This window comes from Agaricus bisporus (assembly GCF_000300575.1).
Source record: "Agaricus bisporus var. bisporus H97 unplaced genomic scaffold AGABI2scaffold_6, whole genome shotgun sequence".
Classification (NCBI taxonomy): domain Eukaryota; kingdom Fungi; phylum Basidiomycota; class Agaricomycetes; order Agaricales; family Agaricaceae; genus Agaricus; species Agaricus bisporus.
The window spans coordinates 870,479-888,349 of NW_006267369.1; the positions used below are offsets into that span (position 1 = coordinate 870,479).

The window sequence follows — 17,871 nt, forward strand, 5'->3', positions numbered from 1 at the left end:
GTTCTTCTTGCGGATGTAAAGCGTAAGGGTGGTTGTACGGGGCGGGAAGCTGGTGGTCAAAGGTGGGAGGGGAGAGGTGGTGTGCGATGTGGGGTGGCGGGGGGTAGTAGGACTGGCGGTAAGAGCCGGGGGGGATGCCGTTGTGAGAAAAGCCAGAGGAGAAGGAGGCAGCAGAGGTGCGTCGGTCGTGCAATTGCTGATACGGGACCTGCCCGGGCAGGGGCGGAGTCTGCGGAAAGGGCGGGGCGGTCGCTGCGGGCCGCTTGAAGATGGCGTCGTAAGCAGCAGCGTGGCGGCGGTCAGGCGGCTGTCGCGGGCCCATCGGGCGATCCATCCTCGAGACGGCGGGCAACCACTGCTCACCAAAGTGACCCACCGTCATGTCATGTGATGGATTTTCACGTGCGTCACTATTACGTACACCGGTCCCTGACATCCGACAGATCCACGTGACAAAAGCGTTAAAACGAGACTCGCGACATCTTTGTTCAGTCTCGCTCAAAACCAGTCCAGCGCTGCCGCGCACCACCCTCATTTTGCAATGAAGCTGCCTCTCCTCGCCCTCGTCTGCGCGACCCACCTCGCCACCACCTCCGCCTCCCTCGGCTCCAAGAAACACGTCCAGGTCCTGAAGCGACAGGCCACTACGGCTCCTCCCCCACCAAAGCCCTCCACTCCCACCAATGTCCCCACCGCCACTGCCTCTGGTATTCCTCCTCTCTCCAAAATCACCATGGGCATGCCCTCTGCTCCCACCCCAGTCGTCACTGCTACCTTCAGCGCCGGCGCTGAACCCCCAATCAAAGGCGCACCACCTCTCCCCAGTCCTTGTAAGCCGTCCTCTCATATCCCACGACACATATTCTAATAATCTCTAGTCGTATTTATGCTGAATGAGTGGCCTGCACAAGATCGTGTTCCGGAAACAAGTGCGCTACATTTCCCTCAACAAAGGGGATCCTGACTCAGTCCGCTTCTAGATACCCCGGAAGTCCAAGAGTGGATGAAAGAATTGGAGGGCTTCAATATCCCAAACATCTCTCCTACCACCGATGGTTCCTGTGCCGGCGATATCGAAGCTGCCGCTCAAGCCGCCCAGCGCGGATGGTGGACTTGCGGTGGATATACTCGCAGTACAGGTTTGTTCTCCATTTCATTTTTTTCCCACCATGTCGTAATTTTGCCTAGATATCGTCGCTTGCCCTGACAAACTCACATGGGGTGTCAGTTTCGATGACGGTCCGGGCCCTTACAGTCAGTTCATCATGTTCCTAGCCGCATGGCAACAACTCACGCCTTGTAGCCCAAACCCTGCTCGACTATCTCAAGTCCAAGAACATTTCTTCCACCTTTTTCCTTGTCGGATCACGCGTCATCGAGCGTCCCACAGTCGTCATAGAGGAATACATGGCTGGCCATGAGATCAGCGTCCATACTTGGTCTCACAGGGTAAACCTTAGCTTCTCCTCACCATTTTTCACTCTGACCTCAACCTGAACAGCCACTCACGTCTTTGTCTAATGAGCAAATCGTCGCCGAGCTAGGTTGGACCCGCAAAGCCATCCGACGGATGATAGGCGTCTCTCCTACGACCATGCGCCCTCCCTTTGGTGATATTGGTCTGTCCTTTCTTCATCTACAATATGCAAATCCTAATTATATTTATAGATGACCGAGTACGTGCCATCTCTCTTGCCATGGGCATGGTCCCTCTGTTGTGGACTCGTACCCCAAGCGGTGGCGTCTTTGATACAAATGGTGCGCCCCAATGGCTATATGCCTGGACTTTTGCTGACACGTATCCTAGACTGGAAGGTCGCTGCCGGCGAAGTCACCGGGCTTCAATCGTTCCAGACCTTTGAAAACATTTTCAACAATGCCAGCGCCCTTGACAACGGGTTCATTGTATTACAACACGATGTTCACGAAATCACTGTTGACATGGCTGTCGGCTATACTCTCGATGCTGCGCTCAACCACAACCCCAAGTTCACCCTTAAGGCTATTGGTCAGTGTACCAACACTCCGGCCACCGACATGTACCTGGAGACGACGACAAACACCACATTCCCCTACCCCAACAACACCAAGGTCGATGTTGACGGTGATGGCAAGGCTGAGACAGCCATCGGAGCTACCACGTCCAATGCCGCTCTGATCCAAAGCTCCATCTTCACCGTCCTCTTTGGTGCCCTCATGGCAGTATTTGGTAGCATGATCTAATGGACTATGCATCTGGTTAATGTTTTTTAATGTTAATATTGTCTCGGATGGATACTTCAGAGTTTGCTGCACGGAGGTTTCCTTTTTTTTTTAACATTTAAACCTGCATCCTACGTAGATACGCTATCTAATTCCGTTTCTTTTCGCTGTGAATTTAAAAAAACTAGAAATGTCAATGTCAATTTTGTGTGGGGGGGGTCGGAGATAGCCGATCCTTAGTGTTTTATTGTATGTAATTTCACCTGCCAATCATGATCAAGACCGTTACCGGTGGACGACTACCATCAACTCAGGCTTTTTGACACAACACACATCGCTCATGCCATCGCTTATCGATATTGTTAAAGGCAGTAAGTATATAATATGTGTTCTTATGAGACGGGTTCGGTGTTGGCTGATGATTGATGTTATGTGTTGTCAAAGAATTCTTGGAAGCTATTCGATCGGTTCAACCTCCTGGAAGATGGAAGATCCTTGTCGTCGACGAGTTTTCACAGAAATTGTTATCGTCGGTATTGAAACAATTTGATATTCTTGAAGAAAATGTAACGCGTACGTATAATCGTGTTATGAATGATTTGGTGTATGGAAAAAACGCTGACTTGGGTTTTAGTTATTGAATCTATAACGAATAATCGGGATCCTCAACCTGATTATGAAGCTATGTATTTGTTGATGCCGACGAATCAGAATGTGGATCGGATTATTAGAGATTTTTCGGGGAATACGAAACAATATGCTGCTGGGCATTTATTCTTTGTCGAAGGTGCGTGCTGTTCCTCCTGTTTTCTGCCTTCCTATTTTGTTTTAATTTGTTATATATATGTATATATATGTATAGGTCTTGCGGAACCTTTGTTTCAACGATTGACATCATCGGCGGTGGTACCTCATTTACAAGTTTTGAAAGAGTTGTTTATCAATTTCTGGGGTAAGTAGTGCGAGCAACTTCTTTCTTCTTCCGACAAACAAAATCATGTTGTTTTGATATAGCTACGGAGGCTCAAACGTTTACTATTGATGAACCTAGTTTCTTTTTTAGTATGTATAGTCCTCCTCGACATGAAAGTTCAGCTCGACTTGCTCGAGATCGATTATTGGAAGATATGAGATTCACTAGCAAGATGGTATGTCTCTCTCTAACACCAATATTTTCGAAAACTGAAAATTAACTCCGAGTAAAGATAACGAATGTGTGCGTTACGCTTAACGAATTTCCCTATATCCGATACTACGTTCCAATCAATCATCCTCCTCTCGGTCCTCTCGGTACAAATCCTTCAGCAGCTATATCTCCACCCCCAATCCATCGTGCGCCACCTTCGAAAATAGAAAAGAGCAATAGTAATAATGCGGCTTGGAGAACTAATTTGGCTAGAGGATCGGAAGCGCGTGCGGTGGAGGCTATAGAAACGGAGTATGTGACGAAGATTTTGGCGTTTATGGTGCAGAGTAATTTGGATGAGTATAAGAGGAATAATTCGGATTTCGGGGTGCGTTTTTTTTTTTTTTTTTTTTTTGGGAACGAGAAAATTGATATTGAAGGGTGTTTTTATAAGAAAGGTGATGGGTCAAGACCGAGAGGGACGTTGATTATTACGGATAGGGCTATGGATATGACGGCGCCGTTTTTACATGAATTCACTTATCAAGCTATGGCGAATGATTTGTTGCCTATTGATGATGGAAAGAAATTCACGTACGTTTTCAATTTTCATTGTTTGCGATTACTATTTATCATTTTATCATTATATTCATAGGTATAAGTTTCAATCGTCTGTAGGGACTTTTGAGGACAAGACGGCGGTATTATCTGATAACGATAAACTTTGGACTGAACTTCGACATATGCATATGAGGGAGGCTATTGATAAGATCATGAATAGTTTTAAGGCTTTTACGGAGGAGCATGCGGTGTTTCAAGGGTAAGTTCATCATCGGCGCTTTCCCTTTTCAAAAAGGCTGGATTAATTAAAAAAAAAAACATGTAGGGAGGGAGCGGCATCGTTGAATGATATGAAGGACATGCTTGCTAGTTTGCCTCAATATCAAGAACAACGTGAAGCGGTTGGTTTTTTTTTTTTGCTTGGCTATTAGAAAGAAGGGTCACTGATGAAGTGTTGGGAAAATTCAGTTCTCCTTGCATACGACTATGGCACAGGAATGTATGGCGATCTTCGAGCGTGCTAAATTGGTTTCTGTGGGTAATGTCGAACAGGTGAGTTTAGGAGTTTACGAATGATCGAGTCGAACTGATTAGGGTTTTATTCAGTGTTGTGCGACGGGTGTGACAGCTGAAGGAAAGTCGCCTAAGAGTCTTGTTGAAGAAATGGTACCGTTGTTGGATAGTCGGGACATTATGTGCGGGGGTCATCTTTTTCTTTTTGATGGTCTGAAGACTTGATTGTTTTTTTTGATAGGAATGTCAACAAGGCGCGAATTATTGCGCTTTATATTCAGTATCGTGATGGTGTTCCGGAAGAAGATCGTCGTCGGTTGTATCAACATGCAAGACTTTCTTTAGCTGAAATAGATGCTCTCAAGGCGCTTGGTCTTATGGGTGTCAAAATCTCCAAGGTTTGGTTTTCGTTGATCCCGAATGTTTTTATGTGCTTATATACCCTCTAAAAGAATCCTAATGATAAAGATACGAAGAAACGGATTAAGCAGAAGAAAACCAATGAGGAAGAATATGAACTTTCACGATATAAACCATTGTTAAAAACCATCATCGAAGTAAGAGTTCTAGTCAAACATCACAAAGATTTCTTCCTAATTCCAAAAAACGCGCGCTTTGTTGAAAACAAGGATGCCGTAGCAAGCCGACTTGATGAATCCATATTCCCTTATGTCAAAGATTCACCTCTCAAGAACGTCGTCCCTCAAGCTGTTCGTTCTCCACCTGCAGCCACATCTTTACGTAGTGCGAAACCGACTTGGCAACATAAGGCACCGAAGACGGGTACGGCGAATGTACGGGATGATAAACAACGGTTGATTGTGTTCGTGGCTGGGGGTATGACTTATTCTGAGATTCGGGAAGCTTATCAGCTTTCTACGTCGTTGAATAAAGACATCTTCATTGGTAATCTTACTCTTTTTTTTCCACCTTTTTTTTTCGCTAATTATCCGCCTCTCTCGTTTTATTTTTTTCTTTGTAGGTTCGACACACACGATCACACCGAAAGATTTCGTCGACGATCTCAAAGTTCTAGATCTAAACGGCGTCGGTTCGAAAGCTGTACCTAAAGGTCTTCGAGAAATGCGCGACGGACAACGATCATATCAAGAATACTTTGATGAAAAGTATTTCATTCAAGATGCACCACCACCACAACCTCGTCCCCAAGTACTATCTCCACCACAGAGCAGCAGCAGTGGTTTCCTGTCTGTGTCCAGGCATACCAGTCCCAAGGTTAATCAACCTTCACCTACACAATCCTTCTCGAGCATCCTTTCTGATGCGGCACCGGAGAAGGAGAAGAAGAAAAAGAAGGGCTTGTTCCGATTTTAATATTGCCTTTTTCTTTTTTCCAACTCGGACTTTTTCCCCTTTTTACTTTGTAACGCTTTGCATCGGTTCTTTTCTTATGGATGTATTATAATAATTGTGAACTGATGACGTCTCTTTCTTAACGAGGGAATCCCGGTATGCATTATCGGCGAGAAAACAGGTGCAGGGTAAAGTACAAAATACAGAAGAAAATCTACATCGCATACTCCATCTTGGCTGTAAAACCAGTGAAAGTCAGTCAGGTCCTAAACATACAAAAAGATACCACTCACTCTCATGTTTCTTTGCTTCTCCAACCTTACGAGCTGCCTTGGTCAAGTCCTCCTGATTGATAAACTCTCTATCATCCCGAATAGCGAACATGCCAGCCTCTGTAACAACATTTCGAAGATCTGCACCGTTAAATGAGTCAGATAGTTTGACGATGGCTTCATAATCAATTTCAGAGGCTTTGTTTACAGGTTTGGCGTGGATCTTGAGGATTTCTAGACGGGCTTGTTCGTTGGGGAGTGGAACTTCGATTTTACGATCTAGACGACCTGGTCGGAGAAGTGCAGGATCAAGGGTATCTGGTCGGTTGGTAGCCATGATGAGTTTGGTACGGCCTAAAGAGTCGAAACCATCCATTTGGTTCAGAAGCTATTCCACGACCCCTACCTCAGTACTTGAAATTACTTTTGGACTTGAACTCACCTCCATGAGCGTTCGTTGAATTTCACGATCTGCACTTGTACCTTCTGAAAATCGTCTTCCACCGATAGCATCGATTTCATCCATGAAGATAACACATGGTTCATGATCACGAGCATAGCCAAACATTTCACGAACGACGCGAGCGGATTCACCGATATACTTGTCAACAATGGCGGAAGATACGACTTTCAGGAAGTTTGTTTGGAGAGTGGCTGCTACTGCTCGGGCGAGAAGTGTTTTACCAGTTCCTGGAGGACCGTATAAGAGAACACCTTTTGGTGGTTTGATACCGACTCTTAAGAAAAGTTCGGGATTGAGAAGAGGGAGTTCGATGATCTGTTTTTTTTTTCTTATGAGAATATTTAAAGGGAAAGGAATGGATGTATATGCACCTCTCGCAGTTCACGAACTTGTTCGCCGAGACCACCGATACCAGCAAATGTAGCATCTCCAGGATCCTCCATACTCATTTTATATACGAGTGGGTCGACTTCACGAGGGAGTATACGCATGATAGTAAGCGTGGTCATGTCAAGTGACACTCGTGTACCAGCTTTCAGTTTCGATACTGGTAATGCTGGACGGTACGATACGACATATCGAGGGCCAGAGGATGCTTTCACGATAACTGACGTACGCCACATCCATTATTATAAGTTCAAGAAATGAAGGTATGTTTTACGCACATCGATCGTCATCTAATTGCTTCATGACTTCTCCAATAATCTGACCAACGGATTGAATGGCTTTGATGTCATCTTCAGTCTTCTCATATGCTTTCTCGAGATCTTTCAGCGAGAATCGGACTGCATAACGCACGTCAATCATCGCCAACCGCTCATTTAGATATTTTTATGACATACGCTTCTTTAGATTATCGGAATGAGTTTCATGTTGACGCATTTTCTGTAATTATAGTTAGGAAATATCTTGCATAGTGAAGGATGAGCTGAATGTACCTCGCGATATGCCTTCAAGGCGTCCTTTCTTCGTTGATCCATAGCTCCCGACGACGTTGAAGGTTGGGAGTCCATGATGAACAGAGAGGTGGGATAGAGCAAGTGGCTGATTACCCTCGACGCGCAATGACGCGTCGCCCATCCTTGACCGAACTAATTATAAATTAAACCACTCTCGAGTTCTTTCAATGGCCTGATGGTCTAGTAGTATGATTCCTTGTTAGGGCTGAATAAGCAATCTCGAGGAGGTCCCGGGTTCAATTCCCGGTCAGGCCCATCTGATTTTTCTACAAATGATGATTTTTACCCTCCATTGAGCAACTAGAGTACATACACCGAGGAAACTGTAACAAAAATGAAGAATGTCCAGGTAAACCAACTACTCCTGCCATCAACAGCGCCATTGTCCATATTAAATTCGCCGTTCGTTGTTCTCGTCTCGGCGGTGATAAACGCATTCCAAGCTGATCTCGTCGCCTCTGGGTGAACAAAAGTCGAAATTGTCTCCCCAGAACCATATATTATTTCATCTCGACCAGGCAAGAAATCTGAAGCCAAAAGTGCCGGATCTTCACCACCTATCACAGTCACTTGACCATTTTCATCCGAAACAACAAGACCGGTTTGGTTGTTTCCAATGACGAATTCCCTAAAGAATACGAAAGCCTAGTTCCATAAGGTTCAGTACCATTGGAGAAACAGTTCATTGTTGACCTACATGCTCTGGATTATCTGTCGGAACTGTATGACCGACATTATCGAACAAAACGTATGTCCAATTACGTTCTTGATGAACGATTCCAGCAAATTTACCGGAATCGCCGTGCCATGGTGTTGCTGGTTTTCTCGTAAAACCTTGAATTCCACCAAAAGTTGTATTCTATAAAGGAAAAAAAGTGGGCAAGTCTTTTAGACACAGATTACGTTATGAGCTAGTGAGAGGGGGTTTACCTGAATTGTGACTTCGGTTCCACGATGAGCGACGAGACCATCGTTGTTTGCCGAATACAAGACGACACCAATGTTCTGTTCCGAGGCATTTGTAGCCAGGTCCGTGAGGAAAGTCATAGGCCTGAATCATTCTACGTTAGCCAAACGCAGATTATTTAGAAAATAGTCAAACTCACTCGGGACCTAATTAACGTGCCAAACAGTTTCCGATGTTTAGAAGTCGAACTTGAGACATGAGAAAGTCGACTTACTAAGGTCAGAAGCTGCAAGAAAGGAATATCAATAAACGTGAATTCCATAACAAATCAAGAGAACTCACCAGTAGGATCACCAAAAACGAAGGGGAATTGCATAGCCCACTTTTTACTCGTTGGTGCATGCAATGCTTGGCGCGTACGATCGTCATTCAGGAAGACTGAACCATCACCTATTTGTGGTGGGATACGAGCGTCCGCAACATCATAAGGCTATTCTTGCTGAGAAAGGTATGCATCAAGTATTATGGGAAAGACGTACATTAAAGCTCAGAACAGCCGGTCCGTCGGTAAGGTCTGTCAAGGTATCAGGACAAGGACAAGGGTTTTCGATGGTTGAGGGAACATACTCCAAGGGAAGGTATAGTTCACTGCATAGTCGACATACATCATGAGCAGAATGCATCCATACTGAAAATATCGTATTCAGTTAAGCTATGAAAGACACAATAATGAACTGAAATATCTCTTACCCAAGGATCAAGCTGATCAAAAGGCCTATCTTTCAAGAACTCACTTGCATCCCGCTTGAATATGTCACGTCGGTCGACTTCAGATTCTGAAGATATCTCGGCCGCGCGGCGTGCAAGGCTATGCAAAAAGCCGAAGCTGTTTCGCTCAAAGAGGGATAAGAATGGAAGTGCACGTTGTGTTGGGTTTACCAAGGGTATAAAGGGTAGGACGCTTCGTTGAGGGTATGTGAGATTTACATCGTAATGGCACAAATGGGTCCTACGACACCGAACGTAAGGAATGATCGTGCTCTGGGGAAGAAGGAGAACGTACTGTGATTCAAAATACTTAAACACGTCTTGATTATATCCGATCAATTGAGGGTATGTTTCCAGTATTTGAAGCTACGTAAATGGCTCAACTAACCAAAACAAAAGAATGATAGGAAGTGATGAAACCTACAGCTGGGAGCAATTCGAAAACTTGAGGTGTATTGAGCGTGCCATCACCTATAACAAACTTGCTGACTTTCACAGGTGGGTTTTTCATGTTGAAATAAGTCTTCATGATGTACGGCTGTTGAATTGTCAGAACAACGAACCGAAATGACGGAATAAACGCAGCTTACAATATACGTTCCGGCATAACTTTCACCAGTGAGGATCAACGGGCGTTCGCGTAGGCTGGGAAATACTTTGACGAGGTTTTCTAAAAAGCCCATCTGATGACATCTTTGTTGAGGAATGGAATCCGTGAAATGAACAGACGGGACGCACGAAATCAGCGCCCATTTGATCTTCGTCGTGGACTAGAATAGGCCTGTCAATGAATGGGAATGCGTCGGGAAACGATTCCACACACCGTAACCGTCGGCATCGGCTGTAGAATATCCGACTCCTCTTAAAAACGAAGATAGAATAAATAAACGTTGGCTACGAGGGACGATAGTATGAGAGGACATACACAGGTTGATCGATCCAAAAGTAGTCAATGAGATTACTCCAGCTGTGGTTGTTAGGGGCAGCTGAATAATCTTCGATGTCAAGGCGCATAGGCCCGTTCTGTGCACCAACAATCAGCAAAAAGCAGAAATATAAGTAGCCAGGTTGATGTACCTCGAAGAGTAGACCATACATGCTCGACGAACCGGGACTAAGAGGAAGGTGTTCCTTAGAACAGGCCAATAAGTAACTTGAGAAAACGACGCACCCTCCATTGAGCCATATACCCCATGGGCTGTCCTTGTGAGCTCCAGGAGCAGCTGTCAAAGATCCATTTGATTTTTCAAAGCCGACAAAGAAAAGGGTATTGTTTGGGTGACCAGCACGGTTCACAGGGATATTTCCTGCATAGCTTTGTTGGACGGGAAAGGTGATATTTGGTAAAGGGTCTACGACGCGAAAGTCTGCGACAATGTATTCAATGTTGTGCGCCACTGGAAGCAAAGTTTAATTACAATTTTGCCATGTTGGGTTGAAATCGCCAGAAGGCTTTCCGGGATAGTCATGGGGAAAGGAACTAGGAGGTTGTGGTGGGGACTGAGAATGGGCGGAAAGGAAACAGGAAGCGAGAGCAAAGAGGTGCAAGAGGACCATAAGAAAGAGGGATAGAGATTGTGGTAGGCCGGGGAAGCTTTATAACAGCCTTATAGCAGCCTTAAAGCAGCCGTAGGAAAGCAAGTCTGGACATGACAGGCACCTGGCACACGGACAATTGGAGTTAAGCCTATTGTGAGAGCTATTAATGCATCGACAACTCAGTACTCAATTGTTCAGGGGCACTGTCACATGTCTCCTGTGTCAGCTTCACCCCGACTCCCATGCCGCGCAGAAAACGCCTTCTCGACGACTCTGATGACTCGGATTCTTCTGCCGGCCAACACAATAGAGACTACCGCGAAGATGATCCTGACCTCCGAGAAGAGCAAGAACTCTTCGAGAATCCTTACAACCGCAAACGCAGGCGTAGGGATGGAAAAGAGGATGCAATATACGGTGTCTTCGGGGATGACTCTGATAACCAAGATGACTATAAACCTGGCTCGTCTCGTCGGCATTGGACAAAAGCACCTGCCTTCGTTGCGAGCGACGTCAAGGTAGATTTGGACAAGGATGAGGACATTCCAATGGCAGACACCAACCCTTCAGAGGAAGATGCAGAAGATGAAGACGGTGAGGACGACGGGTCCCAAGACGAGGACACCGCAGAGGTCGAAGATGATTCTGACTACTCTGAACCCTCCAGGCCTCCATCCCCTCGTGTTCGTCTACAAGACGATAATGGCTATGGCGAGGACGAGGACTTGAAACCTCGAACTAGCGGTTTGGGTTCCAAATTTGCCACGTCAGACAAAGACGATACCAGCATGGCATTGGGAGCCGGTATTGGCGCACGAGGCGGTATCGGTGCCAGAGGTGGACTCGGTGTTAGAGGAGGCATTGGTGCTGGACCTGGTATCGGTGCACGACGCGGTATCGGCGTCACCCTAGATGAATCATCCGAGGAACGCGTTCAGGCCACTTCGTTTTCAAAAGGCGGCATCGGAGCTGCCAAATCACTCTCCTCAACATTCGCATCATCATCTACTCTTAAAACCGTCTCCATGTCTGAACATGAGTCATCTGCATCCGCTTCTCCAGCACCAGCACCCGTCACCCGCAACCAAGATCATTTGACGTCCTTTCGTTCCTCACCTTCGCCTGCATTAGGTGGAATGCCCACTTCTTTTGGTCGCCCACAAGAAAAGAGTCGGCGATTCCAACGTGGAGAAGAGAGGAATACTCCTAGGCCCGCAAATCTTACTGCTCATGAAGCAGCACACTTCTCCAAAATATCCAGCACATTTGGTGCTCGTATGCTTTCCAAAATGGGTTGGCAAGCTGGTGCAGGTCTCGGAGTAACGGGAGAGGGTATAGTCACACCTATCGAATCCAAACTTCGCCCCGGGCGAGTGGGTATTGCGTTCGATGGGTTCAAAGAGAAAACAGAACAGTCCAAAAGAGAAGCAAGAAGGAGAGGAGAAGTAGTCAGCGATGAGGAGGACGAGAAGACGAAGAAAATGAGGAGGAAGGTGAAAGAGGCTGAACAAAAACGCTCGGACGTTTGGAAGAGGCCAAAGAAGGTCAAGACGAAAATTGAACACAAAACTTATGAACAGATTATCTCAGAGGCCGGCCAAGAACCCCCTGCTGCTGGTCTGGGACAGATTATTGACGCTACTGGAGCGGTGGTAAGCATAGTCTCTCCTATAGCTGTAGATAAGGGGTCTGACAATCACTGTAGCCAAAAGAGGTCTCTTCGCTTGCTGAAGTCAACCTCAATTCATGGGCGCCGACTAGTGATCCGACACGTATTCCCGAAATCCGACACAACATTCGTCTCATTGCTGATGCGTGCAAATCTGATTTGGCCGGCCTTGCGCGCGAAGGAAAGGCACTGTCTGAGCGGAAAAAATATGTCGTATTAGAAGATGCACGTCTGCGCAAAAAGATTGAGGAAGAAGCAGAACTAATCGCGCGATTACAACAAATTCAGCTAGTTACGAACGATATCAGTAACCTAGCGAAAGAATTGGCATCGGTGTACGAGGTTTCGCTAGAGCCCTTTACGCCTCTGGTATATAAACTAGTGGATCAATTTGCGCAAGAGTTTGAAAGGTATGGGCTAGACGAGATCGTGGTGGCCGCTATTGCGCCACTTGTGAGGAGGATGGCTACAAATTGGGACCCCCTGAAGGAACCAAAGGAATTTATCTCGGTGTTTCGGGGATGGCGAAGGGCGCTCAAGGTTAACAAGAATGTCGAGGAGCAGGAGAACTCGCAACTTGACGTATATGGCGCGAGAATGAAGGTGGCTTCTCCCCCACCAGAAGTGTAAGTCTGTTCACTTGTACCGCCAAACGTTTATTAATACTTTCTGATAGGCTCGTACCTATGACGCCTTTCGAAAGTCTACTCTGGAATGTGTGGCTACCTAGGGTCAGATCGAGTATCAACAATGAATGGTCACCTGAAGATGCACAGCCCGCCGTGAAACTATACGAAGTTTGGGAATCCTTCCTTCCTGCTTTCATACGAGACAACATACTCGACCAACTGATACTGCCCAAGGTGCAGAAAGCTGTTGCGGATTGGAATCCGAAGCGTTCAACGACATCGTTGAGGGGTCTTGTGTTTCCTTGGCTGCCGTTTGTTGGCTTACGAATGGAAGATTTGATGTCTGACACGAGGAGGAAAGTTAAGAGTATGTTGAGGGCTTGGGTTGCTGGTGAAGATATACCAGATGATTTAGCCGCTTGGCGAGATGTAAGCCTTCTTCGATCGTTTTGTATTGTTTCAACAATTTCTAATGAGACATATAGGTTTACGATAAGGGCGAGTGGGACATGCTGATACTCAAATATATCCTACCAAAATTAAGCAACTACCTCCGTACCGATTTCCGCATCGATCCGCGAAATCAAGAGCGTTACATGCCCGTTTTCAAACATGTCATATCCTGGTCGCCATATATCCGTCCCTCGATCCTCTCCCAACTTTTCGAAACTGAATTTTTCCCAGAATGGTTAAGAATTCTGCATATATGGCTCATACAGCCGACGGCCAGTTTTGAAGAAGTGACGAAATGGTATGAGCAGTGGAAGAATCAATTCCCACCGGAATTGAGAGGGTTTAAGAATATTGAAAGAGGTTTCACGAGAGGTTTACAGTTGATGAATGAAGCGATTGAGTTGGGCACGGATGCGCCAACTCAATTGAAGAAACCTGATTTCAAGAAGGAGATGGATATACTTGCAGAGGAGATGAAGAACAAAGCTAGTGGGAAGACACTTGGAGGAACAACGGCAGCAGGACCATCAGCCAAACGCGCACAGGAGATCACCTTCAAATCGATTGTGGAGGAATTCGCTGCGAACCATAATTTGTTGTTTATGCCTACGGGAAAAGCCCATGCAATGTCTCGTATGCCTTTGTTCAAAGTGAGTTTGGGTGTGGACGGGAAGAAGGGTCTTTTGGTTTATGTATTGGATGACGCGGTTTGGGCTTCTATAGAAGGTGGTGCTGGGAGTGAAGTAGATGAATTTAGAGCGATCAGTTTGGATGAGATGGTTTTGAGGGCTACGGGACAGTCGTAGAGATTTTAATGATGTGCTGGTGTGGATGTTGAAGCAGTTGTCGAACATCTTATCCCCATTTTGATGAACAAAATATACAGAGTTCATTCCACGTTGATATTACTCGACATGAAGGCTATGTTCATCAACGGAAGGAACATAATCTTATAGATAGCCAGAAATTCGTCCAGAAAGTAGTCGCCGGAATTCGAGGATAGGGGTTATTACCACGTGATAACGCGTAATAAGACCGTGGACAACTGGCTGCTGGTGACTTTCAAACACACATCTCCCGTAAAAAGTTAAAGTTTTAAACTAACCACCAACTGGTTCCGTTGCGTCTCTACGTCTGCACTCGATTATCCAACGCAAATGAGTCGTTTCTCGAACCCATCAACAAACACAAGAGAAAAGTATGTTCGTGCAGACGGGACGTTTAAACAGATTATAGACCTGGATGCCAAAGTCGAAATAGACTTGACAAAGGATGACGATGACGATGATGATGAAGTCACCTTCGTGGGATGGAAAACAAGTGGTTCTTCAATTATCAACAGTAATCGGTGGAAGGAGGGAGAACGAAGACGTGCAGAAAAGAATAAGGTGATGAAGTCGAATCACAGACAAAATGAGGCTGGAGTAAAACCAATGGGACATGAGGGCCAGTCGAGTAAGATGTTTGAAGGTCGTGGTGCTTCAAGGTGGGTTCTCTTTCCCCATTGGGTGATTTAAAGCAGTCTAAAGGATATTCAATATCAGGCCAATTTTCAACGCTAACACGAGCATAAGAGAGAATTCAAGTGTGGAGGAGGGTCCCCGCTCAACAATACGACCTGAAATAAACGGTCTGGGCACAAAACGACAGGTAAATACGACGATTGCCTTAATTGACCTCCACATTTCACATTAATGACATTTCACCTTGATGACATTTACGTATTCCAGCGCATCGAACCGGTTTCCCAAAGGAATGGACGACACGTTAAACGGAAGGCAGGATGGTCACCATTGAATCCTTATTCGTCGGTCAAGCGGGAGTTTTCCGAAGACTTACTGACTAGTAGTTTCATGGATTGCGATGCTGAGAATGCCGCTGGGCCTTCACAGTCTGCTGCTACATCTGACATGGACTGTGATGGCGATAACATTCCATATGACCAACGTCGAGGTCAAGTGAAGATTGAACCTGGATATACGTCTCAACTTGTTACCCAAAATTCTTGGTCAAGAGTAGGAAATTCGAGCCAGGGTCCATCCTTGTTTCCGAAGTCAGAATTTGAATCCTCCGAATCAAAACTCTGGTCGAAGAGCAATGCTCCCATCCACTTTCAAGTTGGTGAGGAACAGCGCGAAGATATTGGCTCAGATGATGATTATGAAGCTATACATAGCGGCTTGGATATTCACGATGAGTCCCGGGTGAGTCCTATCTCATACATAATGGTGTTGCATTATTTATCTTCTCTCGAAACGCTTGGCATAATAGTGGCTGCTCCCACCGAAGAACCATGCACGCGTTGAAAATACTGGAGCCAACAAGGATCTTAATGAAACCGGGGTGAATCCAGGAGAACCCAGGATCTTTAGGACATCAAGAACAGGAAACTTATTGAAGCCACGCAACCACGGGTTCATATGGGACCTGGTATGCTTGAACTTGTTTCCAAGCAAAATCCTATTATTGATTATACCTTTAGATGGCAGACTTGAGACAACAACCTCCGTCTCTAAGGCGATACCCACCCTCAAGGTCAATAAGAGGTACGGACTTCGGGAGAATTAAATCGGAAAAGGCAATGCGTGTCAAGGAATCTTTCAAGGTTGCCCCAGGGGGTATGTCTCCAACGACCACCTATACGCATGTTCCTGATGTGCATGAAAATAGCTATCAATCGGATAGAACAACACGATGGTTGGCTAGCCATCGCAAGTTCTTGCGTAGGAGGCCAAGCAGATGAACCTGACGGTTAGCTCATTCGAAATGTCGGATTTTCATTATGCAACTCAGTCTAATTATACAGAGGAACATAATCCGTATAATAGGTCTGGCTCGTTGCTCACCTGGAATGGACAGTATCACATTCTCGAAAAACATTTTCAAGAGAACTCTTACGGTATGAACATTACAAAGTAATATCCGCCAAGATCAACTCATGTCTTGCGCTAGGCAAAAAACATTACACCATAAATGATGTTAAATACAGCAATTCGGGGTAAGGGCAGTTACTTCTTACAGGCAGGAGGCTTTACGCACTCATTTCTCCAAAGTCATTGTTTTCTCTCCGCAGGGATGGATAAGAAAGTGTGTGTTTGGCCACGGCCCGAAGGAGCTCGACCGTATTCAGGCAGTTATAACCGTGCGTGATTTCTTTTCAATCAATGCTTCAGGCTTACCATTTGGCCAGTTGATGTATATGACGAAGGTGTGCCATTTGAAGTTGTGTTTCAGCCCGGAAATGGAGAAGCGAATGTCGTTGCCATTGGTGTACAGTGAGCAACTAAGTCTACGTTGAATAAATTCTGACCGTTGTCAAAGGGATATACATGTTTATGCAAACATCGAGCCTAATGCTAGGAAGCACAAGACTGTTTTAAACTTGGTACCCAACGACCATCCGACAAAGCACAATGCAGGAGTAATTCGCTGGGACGACATCAACCCACATATATTATACGCCTCATCTGAACCGCAAGAAAATCTTTTCGACGGAGTGCATAAATCCTTTGATGTAACCAAAGGGAAAGCAAGGTTGACGTATAATGTAAACGAAGCAGGTGACGCCATGGCCATCAATCAAGGTATCTTCGATCGTGCTGTTGGATCAGTTCTAAGATTTATCATTTTCGTAGTTCTCGCGCTGGCCACCAGACAAGAATCCAAGAATTACCTACGTATATTCGATCCCTTTCACAAGGATTGTGTCCAAAAGGTTGCCCTAGAGACATTTTCGGGAAACGTTCCCAGTCGAGAGGTTTCTTGTATGGCTTTCAGCCCTGATGGGATTTATCTAGCTCTCGCACGCATGGATAATTCCGTGCATGTATACGATTCAAGAATGCTCAGCAAGGGCGTAATGCAAAAGTATCAACACGAAAAACCCCGGTTCATCACCAAGGAAAACCATTTGTGCGGTGTTACACATGCACAGTGGGTTACTAAACATTCAGGGCAGTATGCCCTGCTGAGTGGGGGCGAAGATGGTGCGAATTTAACGCCATTGTCTTTATATCTAATATTCATGAGCAATCATCTAGGATGCGTCCGATTATGGAATCCCATGTGGTCAAGCAAGGAACCTTCGAATGGTCAAAAAATCACAGAAGCCCATTCTGATGTTGGATATTTCTCGGTTGGAGATCCTTTCAAGAACGAGCATGATCTGGTTATGTAAGGAATCAGTCTTTTCTTTTCGAGGACTGGATGTTGACCACCCCTCAAAGCGGTGATTCCTCGGGTGAAGTCACAATATACACGGGACTCCTTAATCATCTGTAATTTTTGTTTTCTTCTGGGACACATTATCATTTAAGTTTGTACACTCGCACTGCTATGATTTATTGTTCATTTCATTCTATATTTTTGACTTTAGCGGAGCTGGGGATAGGAGGGGGATAAAAATAGATACCAACCAGGATCAATCTCCAACGGGCCGACAATGTAGATTAGTCCTCTCGCACACGGGGAAAACCCTGGGGAAATTTATGGTACTG

At 45.6% G+C, this 17,871-nt stretch overlaps 7 protein-coding genes and 1 non-coding gene across 8 annotated transcripts in view; 5 read left to right on the forward strand and 3 right to left on the reverse strand.

Annotated features, from left to right (window-relative positions):
* Window positions 1-334, reverse strand: part of AGABI2DRAFT_185908 (hypothetical protein) — a gene marked incomplete at its 5' end in the record, with an annotated part of 5,527 nt that extends 5,193 nt beyond the window's left edge. Inside the window, one exon of the mRNA XM_006461745.1 lies at window positions 39-334. Within this exon, the coding sequence (XP_006461808.1) occupies window positions 39-334 (296 nt within the window). The remainder of the gene's footprint in view (window positions 1-38) is intronic.
* Window positions 335-469: 135 nt separating this feature from the next.
* Window positions 470-2,316, forward strand: AGABI2DRAFT_193192 (hypothetical protein). Its single transcript, XM_006461746.1, has 8 exons — window positions 470-830; window positions 879-929; window positions 981-1,139; window positions 1,189-1,254; window positions 1,304-1,449; window positions 1,502-1,619; window positions 1,669-1,758; window positions 1,808-2,316. The coding sequence occupies exons 1-8, from the start codon at window positions 542-544 to the stop codon at window positions 2,221-2,223; spliced, it is 1,335 nt and encodes a 444-aa protein (XP_006461809.1). The 5' UTR covers window positions 470-541; the 3' UTR covers window positions 2,224-2,316.
* A 308-nt stretch (window positions 2,317-2,624) lies between these two features.
* Window positions 2,625-5,855, forward strand: AGABI2DRAFT_222744 (hypothetical protein). The gene is made up of 14 exons (XM_006461747.1): window positions 2,625-2,775; window positions 2,837-2,989; window positions 3,065-3,154; window positions 3,217-3,350; window positions 3,408-3,716; window positions 3,783-3,922; window positions 3,984-4,148; window positions 4,215-4,290; window positions 4,358-4,441; window positions 4,496-4,584; window positions 4,644-4,800; window positions 4,855-4,959; window positions 5,032-5,308; window positions 5,385-5,855. Exons 1-14 carry the CDS (start codon window positions 2,628-2,630, stop codon window positions 5,735-5,737), a joined length of 2,280 nt encoding a protein of 759 aa, XP_006461810.1. The 5' UTR covers window positions 2,625-2,627; the 3' UTR covers window positions 5,738-5,855.
* On the reverse strand, window positions 5,854-7,488 carry AGABI2DRAFT_193194 (26S proteasome regulatory complex ATPase RPT4). Its single transcript, XM_006461748.1, has 7 exons — window positions 7,390-7,488; window positions 7,294-7,336; window positions 7,117-7,236; window positions 6,823-7,058; window positions 6,431-6,766; window positions 6,010-6,376; window positions 5,854-5,953 (listed from the first exon to the last, which is right to left on the reverse strand). The coding sequence occupies exons 1-7, from the start codon at window positions 7,462-7,464 to the stop codon at window positions 5,931-5,933; spliced, it is 1,200 nt and encodes a 399-aa protein (XP_006461811.1). The 5' UTR covers window positions 7,465-7,488; the 3' UTR covers window positions 5,854-5,930.
* A 91-nt stretch (window positions 7,489-7,579) lies between these two features.
* Window positions 7,580-7,665, forward strand: AGABI2DRAFT_t56. The gene has a single exon. It is a non-coding gene; the product is annotated as a tRNA-Pro (tRNA).
* Window positions 7,666-7,675: 10 nt separating this feature from the next.
* AGABI2DRAFT_205752 (hypothetical protein) lies at window positions 7,676-10,642 on the reverse strand (the record flags this gene model as incomplete). The annotated part of the gene is made up of 18 exons (XM_006461749.1): window positions 7,676-8,055; window positions 8,108-8,269; window positions 8,341-8,461; window positions 8,517-8,523; window positions 8,592-8,603; window positions 8,660-8,807; window positions 8,857-8,891; window positions 8,945-9,005; window positions 9,068-9,326; window positions 9,381-9,451; window positions 9,510-9,623; window positions 9,676-9,768; window positions 9,824-9,855; window positions 9,909-9,946; window positions 10,011-10,108; window positions 10,163-10,199; window positions 10,257-10,452; window positions 10,504-10,642. 18 exons carry the CDS (start codon window positions 10,640-10,642, stop codon window positions 7,711-7,713), a joined length of 1,968 nt encoding a protein of 655 aa, XP_006461812.1. The 3' UTR covers window positions 7,676-7,710.
* A 224-nt stretch (window positions 10,643-10,866) lies between these two features.
* Window positions 10,867-14,181, forward strand: AGABI2DRAFT_185914 (hypothetical protein; the record flags this gene model as incomplete). The annotated part of the gene is made up of 4 exons (XM_006461750.1): window positions 10,867-12,276; window positions 12,330-12,919; window positions 12,970-13,351; window positions 13,408-14,181. The coding sequence occupies 4 exons, from the start codon at window positions 10,867-10,869 to the stop codon at window positions 14,179-14,181; spliced, it is 3,156 nt and encodes a 1,051-aa protein (XP_006461813.1).
* A 3,026-nt stretch (window positions 14,182-17,207) lies between these two features.
* On the forward strand, window positions 17,208-17,859 carry AGABI2DRAFT_193195 (hypothetical protein). Its single transcript, XM_006461751.1, has 3 exons — window positions 17,208-17,361; window positions 17,416-17,548; window positions 17,602-17,859. The coding sequence occupies exons 1-3, from the start codon at window positions 17,217-17,219 to the stop codon at window positions 17,654-17,656; spliced, it is 333 nt and encodes a 110-aa protein (XP_006461814.1). The 5' UTR covers window positions 17,208-17,216; the 3' UTR covers window positions 17,657-17,859.
* The last annotated feature ends 12 nt before the right edge of the window (window positions 17,860-17,871 follow it).

Excerpts from the sequence above, each read along its gene's own strand:
- AGABI2DRAFT_222744 (XM_006461747.1), top strand. The coding sequence starts at position 2,628 with ATGTTATGTGTTGTCAAAGAATTCTTGGAAGCTATTCGATCGGTTCAA. Across the intron at positions 4,801-4,854 it reads TGGGTGTCAAAATCTCCAAG|AATCCTAATGATAAAGATAC; the intron begins GTTTGGTTTTCG and ends ACCCTCTAAAAG. Across the intron at positions 5,309-5,384 it reads GAATAAAGACATCTTCATTG|GTTCGACACACACGATCACA; the intron begins GTAATCTTACTC and ends TTTTCTTTGTAG.
- AGABI2DRAFT_193195 (XM_006461751.1), top strand. The coding sequence starts at position 17,217 with ATGCTCAGCAAGGGCGTAATGCAAAAGTATCAACACGAAAAACCCCGG. Across the intron at positions 17,362-17,415 it reads GCTGAGTGGGGGCGAAGATG|GATGCGTCCGATTATGGAAT; the intron begins GTGCGAATTTAA and ends GCAATCATCTAG. Across the intron at positions 17,549-17,601 it reads AACGAGCATGATCTGGTTAT|CGGTGATTCCTCGGGTGAAG; the intron begins GTAAGGAATCAG and ends CACCCCTCAAAG.
- AGABI2DRAFT_193194 (XM_006461748.1), bottom strand. The coding sequence starts at position 7,464 with ATGGACTCCCAACCTTCAACGTCGTCGGGAGCTATGGATCAACGAAGA. Across the intron at positions 7,059-7,116 it reads GCAATTAGATGACGATCGAT|TTATCGTGAAAGCATCCTCT; the intron begins GTGCGTAAAACA and ends GGCGTACGTCAG. Across the intron at positions 6,767-6,822 it reads AAGTTCGTGAACTGCGAGAG|ATCATCGAACTCCCTCTTCT; the intron begins GTGCATATACAT and ends AAAAAAAAACAG.
- AGABI2DRAFT_193192 (XM_006461746.1), top strand. The coding sequence starts at position 542 with ATGAAGCTGCCTCTCCTCGCCCTCGTCTGCGCGACCCACCTCGCCACC. Across the intron at positions 831-878 it reads ACCACCTCTCCCCAGTCCTT|TCGTATTTATGCTGAATGAG; the intron begins GTAAGCCGTCCT and ends AATAATCTCTAG. Across the intron at positions 1,759-1,807 it reads TGGCGTCTTTGATACAAATG|ACTGGAAGGTCGCTGCCGGC; the intron begins GTGCGCCCCAAT and ends CACGTATCCTAG.